This window comes from Lipotes vexillifer, unplaced genomic scaffold (genome assembly GCF_000442215.2).
Source record: "Lipotes vexillifer unplaced genomic scaffold, Lipotes_vexillifer_v1.1 scaffold1055, whole genome shotgun sequence".
NCBI classification, from domain to species: Eukaryota; Metazoa; Chordata; class Mammalia; order Artiodactyla; family Lipotidae; genus Lipotes; species Lipotes vexillifer.
This window is the reverse complement of record NW_006785407.1, coordinates 1,293,588-1,301,414: the sequence shown is the minus strand read 5'-3', so window position 1 is coordinate 1,301,414 and position 7,827 is coordinate 1,293,588. Positions and strand designations below refer to the sequence as shown.

The following is a 7,827-nucleotide window of genomic DNA, read 5'->3' as shown; positions in this document are numbered from 1 at the left end:
CTTCCTCTTCGTCGGCGTGTTCTTCCTGGGCAGCCGGCCCGACAACTACTGGTGCCGCGGGCCGAGCGCCGCCGCGCTGGCCGAGCGCTGCGGCTGGAGCCCCGAGGAGGAGTGGAACCGCACGGCGCCCCCCCACCTCGGCCCCGCGCCCTCCGAGCGCCGCGGCGACGGCCGCTGCCAGCGCTACCTCCTGGAGGCGGCCAACGCCAGCGCCGCCGCCCCGGGCGCACTCAGCTGCGCCGACCCGCTCGCCGCCTTTCCCAACCGCTCGGCGCCGCTCGTGCCGTGCCGGGGGGGCTGGCGGTACGCCCAGGCCCACTCGACCATCGTCAGCGAGGTAAGGGCCCGGGTCCGCGCCGGGCGCGCCCGCCCCGCCGCCGAAAGCCGGCCGGGAGCGGACGGCGCGCGGAGCCTCCGCAGACGCCGGGAGTCGGTGAAGCCGGCCGCCGGGAAGGTCCGCGGAGGCAGGGAGCTGTCGGTTACCTCTGGGGACCGACCGGGTTCATCCCGCGCTTGGAAGCGTGGTGCTGCGTCGTAACTGCCCTGGCAGTGCCTTTGCTTTATCTCTGTCTGCTAGTGAGGCAACGGAGTGGTGCTTCGGTTTAGGTATGAACGAAAACCGCCCTGGAAGCCAAGTGCTAAGATGCTTCGCACACATCTCCTCAGGGATCGAAGCATCCTGTACGATGCTCGTTGACTGTGAGATGTGTGTGCGCAGCAGTTGGAAATGACGGATGGAAGCGGGTAGAGAACCGCAGTGTCTGGGGCGAGCGCCGCTGAGCACGTCCGCGCCAGCTCGTGGTCCCCAGGGGGCGAAGGAAAGGAGAAACCAGCGTTTGAAGGCAGGGCCAACTGTCTCTAGTTGCCCAAATGATTATCAGAAATTCAAAAGTACAAAGGTCGAGGCTTTCCCGGGAGCATGATTTTGGCAAAACTGCTTTGGGGCAAAGAGCAACATTTGAGAGAAGTTGGGAAAGCTGAGGTTTTGAATTAAAAAAAAAAAATTTTTTTTTCCTGCTAATAAGTGACAGGAACGCAGCAGAAGAGGCTGTAAGGCATACATAGTGGACACCCCACTTATTGTGGGGGTAGCTGCTGCGGTCGGGTGGGGACAGTCCCCACGGTCTTTTGGCTACGTTTGAGGTGTCAGTGCCTTGGGGGTTAGGTGCCCTCACCTTTGGCAGCAGAATTGTTTCTGCGCTGCGCTAGGCTGGCAGTTTGCATCTTCATCTTGGTGAGTTCTGACTTTAGGGACTGCCTCCACTGAGCTTGCAGTGAAGGGATGAGTAGTTTTATTGAACTTCGCTGCAAGCATGGATCAATTTAATTTCTAACAAGTGATTGAGTGTGCTCAGGCAAATTGGGAAAGAAAAAATGTTTGTCTTTAATTTATTGTCATAAAGAATTTTTAAGCACCTACTTGAATAATGGGGGAAACACTGGCTTCAGAGTTCGCAGTGCCTCTTCTGCCTGTTAATGGTGTTCTTTGGTCTGGTGGTGACCTAGTCTCTCTGAAGCTGGGATTGTAGGTCTTTGAGGTTATGCATGTTCTGTGTGTTAGCACACTGTGTGTGGTCCTCTGCTAAGTGCTTTAGAGATCAAACCCCATGGCAGCCCAGAAAGGCCATGTGTATGTGTGTTTGGGGTACTTTAATTTCTACCTAATTCGTGGGTCATGATCGGTACTGCTTTATAAACTGTGGTGGTCTTGTTATTAGGGGTTTCACTCTTGAAATGGATAAGGTGTGGGCTTGGGTGGGAGAGGGTGTTATCACTGGGACTTCCTTTGAGTTGTATCCATTAGGTGGCTGCTTAGTGCTGCTTTCCAGGCAAACCAGAAGACGCTGCTCGGAGAGTAGATGCCTGATTTTTGAAGACATATAGATCTCAAATGAAGAATCAAATGAACACACACTCCAGTGGGGTTTCCATGAGCAAGCATGATCCATAGACATCAGAGAAGGGAGACATAAAAATCTCTAAGTTAGTGTCCAGACAGGTACTTTAAAAGCATTCTGGGGTTCCAGGGTTGTTTCAAGCATTCCAGGGTTATTTCAGAGGAGGCACAGTTGGTCTTATGAAGGTCTAACAGACACTGTGGAAGGTGGGAGTTCCCGAGACCTGGTCCTGGCACGGTCTCCATCCAGCTGTGTGGCTTGGGTGGATAGCTTAACCCTTCTGGGCTTAGCTTTCTCATCTGTAGTATCAGGGGTTGGATTAAACCCTTTACAGTCCGACCAATGCCATCAGTGTCATCACTGGATGGCTGTTCTCAGTGTGCTCAGAACAATGATAAAAATCTTCAAGGAAAAGTAAAATGCTGTTCAGAATGCTCCCTTAAGGCCTCTGACAAGTTTTGGAAGTATATTGGAGAGATATTTTTTGTTGTTGTTCTAAATTGTTTGCTTCTTCTGGTTTGTTGTTTTAATGTTTCGATTCTTGAGAGGAAACCCTCCATCTGTTCAGGAAGTCCAGCGTCCAGAACAACTCCTTCCCTCTCAGAGTTCTGCACAACTAATATATTACTGTCTTTGGTTTTGCATATGATCCAGTTAGTGTTTGTTCTTTCATATGCTGTCAGCGTGACCCATCTCTGGCTCACACCGTATACCCAGTGTGGTTTCAGAGACTTGAGACCTAACATATGAGTCACGGAAAGGGGGTGACTTGGGAGAGTTCAGAGCGCGGAAGGGGAGACCAGATTCCAGAATGGCAACGTACGGCTGTTATATTTAATCCTTGCGCCATTGCTGGGGAGACAGCATTGTCCCGGCTTTTAGAAGAGGAACCTGAGGCAGGAGATGCGAAGGGACCCACTAGCGTCCCAGACCTTTTATGTAGCCAAGGTGGGTTCGGATCCGGGGGTCGTGATTGTGAATCCGTCTCCTTTCCTCCAGGCAGTGCTCTAAGTCCTTGAAACAGGTCCACACAGCATGATACCAGATCACTCACACTTTAGAACCTGCAAGAAATCTAGTTGAACCTTCCTGTTTACTTAGTTACTATCCTGGTCCTCTGGCCAGCGTGTCATTTTATTTCATTTCACGGTCCAGAACACGATCCGCTGCAGATGAGGGGCAGTCTGTACTCTCGGTGTGAGTGTTGCAGAATGGGCACTTAAACCTCATCCACCCTTTTTTCATCTTACAAAGAGGAACAGCGCCAAGGAGTCAAGTCAGAAGTCAATGCGAAGTGCAGGGCCCTTTCAGTCCAGCTCCCCCTCTGGTTTCTCCTGCTCAAGGTGATGCAGTGGATTTTTCACCTACATTTAATGACCTCAGCACAGACTTTTCTAACGTCTGAATCTCAGCCCTGTGTGGTTGTCAGACATCGGGCAGAAGAAAGCATGATGTGATGCAGAGAAGTCCAAGCCCTTACCACCCAAATATTTCAATTCATTGCCCAGGGAGTGACACTCCGAAATTAATGTTAAGACTTTGAAATGCTTGCTTGTGTACCATGGATGGGGGGATAAAAGAGCTCCTCTCTCACTAGGAACCAGGCCTCAGAGCACCATTAAAAATAGACCGAATTGCCCTTTCTAGATAATTTTTCTCCCACACACAAAAAATGAAAGTCCATTTGAGGGAGGTGGCTGACCCATTGAAGAAAACGGAGGCTGCTTCGATCTCTGGGGCTGTCCCACTGCTTCTCATGTCTCTGCTTTGCTTCCTGCATGTCCAACCCACAACAGGAGGCCGACCCCAGACATTAGTGTCATCAGCCTCCAGTCCCTACTATTTGCTAAGCATGGAAACACACTGCCACGAATACTGGAGAAAGGAGTTTAGCCAGGCCCAAGTTTTGTTCTGGGTTGAGTCTCTGATTTGCTCTGAGCACTTGAGAAAGATCTTACTTTTATATTGTTTTTATTTTTAATATTATTTGTGCTTTCCCTGGTTTTTGCTGAATCAACCTCACCAAGAGGACATCTGTTTTATTATTACTTCAAAGGACCAACTATGGTATTGTTCATTTTCTATTTCATTAGTTTGTCCTCTTTTATTTTTAGTTTGCATTATTTTTTTGAAGTCTAGTTGATTTACAATGTTGTGTTAATTTCTGCTGTACAGCAAAGTGATCCAGTTATACATATATACATTCTTTTTCATATTCTTTTCCATTATGGTTTATCACAGGATTTTGAATATAGTTCCCTGTGCTATACAGTAGGACCTTGTTGTTATCTTCCTGTTTATTATTTGTTCTGGTTTTTTGGATTTACTATGGGTGTGCTTTTTTTCCAATTTAAGTTAGCTGCTTAGCTCAATTCTTTCCTGCCTTTCTTCTTTTCTAGTATAAATGTTTAAAGCTATAGATTTCCTTCTGTGTGCTTTTTTTTGACTACACCCAGCAAGTTTTGAAATGCAGGTTTTAGTTATTATTCCATTCTCGGTATTTTTTTTTTTTTTTTTTTTTTTTTCCGTTCCCGGCCTCCTCTCCCGTTGCGGAGCACAGGCTCCGGACGCGCAGACTCAGCGGCCATGGCTCACGGGCCCAGCCGCTCTGCGGCATGTGGGATCTTCCCGGACCAGGGCACGATCCCGTGTCCCCTGCATCGGCAGGCGGACTCTCAACCAGTGCGCCACCAGGGAAGCCCCATTCTCGGTATTTTTAATCTCCATTATTTCCTCTTTGACCCATGATTTATTTAGATATTTGTTTAAAATTTTTAAACATACATTGATTTTTTATCTTTTAATTGTTGACTTCTAATTTAACCTTGGAGTGGTAAGAGAATGTGGTCTGAATGGTACTGATTCTTTTTTTTTTTATAATTATTTGGCTTTATTTTCTAAGTATTCTATTGACCTTTTTATTCTCACCATTTACTTTTTAAGTCTCTCTTTTTTTTTATTTTATTTTTGGCTGTGTTGGGTCTTTGTTGCTGCTCGCAGGCTTTCTCTAGTTGAGGAGAGCAGGGGCTACTCTTCATTGTGGTGTGCGGGCCTCTCATTGCAGTGGCTTCTCGTTGCGGAGCATGGGCTGTAGGCGCGCGGGCTTCAGTAGTTGTGGTGCGCAGGCTTCAGTAGTTGCAGCACACAGGCTCAGTAGTTGTGGCACACGGGCTCTAGAGTGCAGGCTCAGTAGTTGTTGTGCATAGGCTTAGTTGCTCCACAGCATGTGGGATCTTCCCGGACCAGGGATCGAACCGGTGTCGCCTGCATTGGCTGGTGGATTCTTATCCACTGTACCACCAGGGAAGTCCCTGATACTGATTCTTTGAATTTTATTGGAACTTTCTTTTTGGCCTTCTAGGAGGTCAATTTTTATAAACATTCCATACATGCTGGAGAAGAGTGTGCAGTCTTTAGCTATTGGGTGTAGGGTTTTATAGATAGATATCCAATATTTGAAGCTTGTCAGTTGTGTTGTTACAATAGTCTATATTTTAATTAACTTTCCATCTGCTTGGTCTAGCAAGCATAGCGAGTATTGAAATTTACCATTATGTTGGGGGGTTTGTCATTTTCTCCCTATATTTCCAGCAGATTTTAAAAGTTGTACACATGAGATTGGATGCATGTACATACAAATTTAGAATTTTAAAAAATCTACATAGTGAATTGAACATTTTATTATAGTGTTGGTACTCTGTCTAAAATCCATGATGTATATTGTCCCGAGGTCTACATTGTATAATATTATTTAGCTACTCCAACTTTCTTTTGGTTGATATTTGCCTGCTATATCTTTTGTTATCCTTTACTTTCAAACTTCCTATGTTCTAATAATTTAGATGGGTTTCTTATAAAGTGCATATAATTTGATATTGCATTTAACTACTATGCTTAGCCTATTCACCATTTCTTGTGGTAATTGGTATATTGGGGCTTATTGTACCATTTTTTTCTTTGTCTTGTTCTTTTTATGTTTTCTCCCTTCCTTTAAAAAATGATTTTAAATTTGTTTCTCTTATTCTATTTACTCCTTCCTTTATTTGTTTGGAATTTAGATTTTTTTCCCCAGCTTTTCTACCTTTTTTTTTTTTTTTTTTTTTTGGAAGTATAGTCGATTTACAATGTTGTGCTAGTTTCAGGTGTACAGCAAAGTGATTCATTATATATATATACTTTCAGATTCTTTTCCATTATAGATTATTACAAGATATTGAATATAGTTCCCTGTGCTATATAGTAGGTCCTTGTTGTGGAATTTAGATTCTTTATTTCAATTCTTTTAGTGGTTACCCCTGAAATTTTGCTAAGTTTACTTAACAAAACCTAAATTTAATACTCCAACCTCCTCCTAAACAATTTAAGATCTTAAACACTTTCATTCAGTCACTTCTCCTGTATTAGAGGCATTAATAGCCAATATTCTAGGTCTGTTCCTTTATTGTTAATTTATGGGTTTTGTGTAAACCATGTATGCTTGGGTTTATACTTACACTTTATCTACTCATTATTCCATACCCTATCTCTTTTCCCCCCTTCCTTTCATATAGATCTTTAACATTTTTTCTTTAGTGTGTATCTCTAGGTGGTAAATGTTCTCAGTTTTTGTTTATATGCAAATGTCTTTATTTCACCATTATTCTTTAAGATTTTTTTTTGATGTGGACCATTTTTTAAGTTTTTATTGAATTTGTTACAATAGTGCTTCTGTTCTATGTTTTGGTTTTTTGGCCACGAGGCATGTGGGATCCTAGCTCCCTGACCAGGGATTGAACCTGCATCCCCTTCATTGGAAGGTGAAGTCTTAACCACTGGACTGCCAGGGAAGTCCCTGCTATTATTCTTGAAAGATAGTTTTGCTAGGTAAATAGTTCTATGTTGCCAATTATTTTTCCTTAACCCTTTGAAGGTGTTAGTTCTGCCTTGTAGCCCTCATTTTACTTTTGAAAAATCTGTTGTCAGTTTAACTGTCTTTTTCTCTTGGGTTGTGTCTAGATGGGTATTTCTCCTTTTTTTTTTTTCATGGGTATTTCTTTTATTTATCCAGCTTCGTTTGCATTGCCTCTAAAGGGTGTCTGACATATAGTAGGCACTCAGTAAATAGCTGTTGAATGAACCAGTTGTGTTTCCTTTCCACTGTGAATTTTGGTTCTTTGGTAGGTTCTGGAAAATTCTCAACCATTATCTTTTCATTTTCTGCTCTCTATTCTTTCCTTCTGAGATTCTACTTGGACATAAGTTGGACCTTCTTTTTCTGTCCTTCATGAGTCTTAACCTCTCTCTCATATTTCTCATTTCAATATCTATATGATAGTTAATATATTTTTTCAGACCTATCTTCGAGATCATAATGTTTCTATTCAGCAGTATCAAATCTGCTGTTTAATCCATTCATTGAAGTTTTTATTTCAGCAATTGTCTTTTTCATTTATCAAAGTTATATTTGTTATCTTTCAGATATCCCTGGTCATTTATTGGTAGTCTCTTATTTTTTACTCATTCTTGTGTTTCCATTTTTCAGTTTCTTTAAGGGTTTTACGTATGATTACTCTGTATTTTATATCTGGTAATTACACTGCCTGAAGCCCTTGGTGTTTTGAATCTCTTATTTGTCGTTTGTTACGTGTTTGGCATTTGTTTGTTACGTGTTGGTTGTGAGTTCCCAGCTGGTTGAGTGTCCCTGTGGGAAACCTGGCTGCTTGCAGAGAGGATTTGCACTTGCTTCTCTCTGAGCTTGGACACCCATGATCTGGAATCATTTTCTTCCTTCCAGACTTCCTGGTGCATCTACAACTGCTGAATCTGTCATTGTTGTTTGTTTTTATTAGAAGTGTATGATTTCCCCTTACTTTCTGAAACACCAACAATTCAACAAAAATTGTGTTTTATGCTGAATCTCATTTTTTCAACAAGAGTCCCTCAAAATAAC

The 7,827-nt window shown here is 43.4% G+C and overlaps 1 protein-coding gene across 1 annotated transcript in view; it reads left to right on the top strand.

Annotated features, from left to right (window-relative positions):
• The window catches only part of SLC22A3 (solute carrier family 22 member 3), a 95,870-nt gene that overhangs the window by 7,579 nt on the left and 80,464 nt on the right, over positions 1 to 7,827 (top strand). The window contains exon 2 of the mRNA XM_007457586.1: positions 1 to 337. Within this exon, the coding sequence (XP_007457648.1) occupies positions 1 to 337 (337 nt within the window). The remainder of the gene's footprint in view (positions 338 to 7,827) is intronic.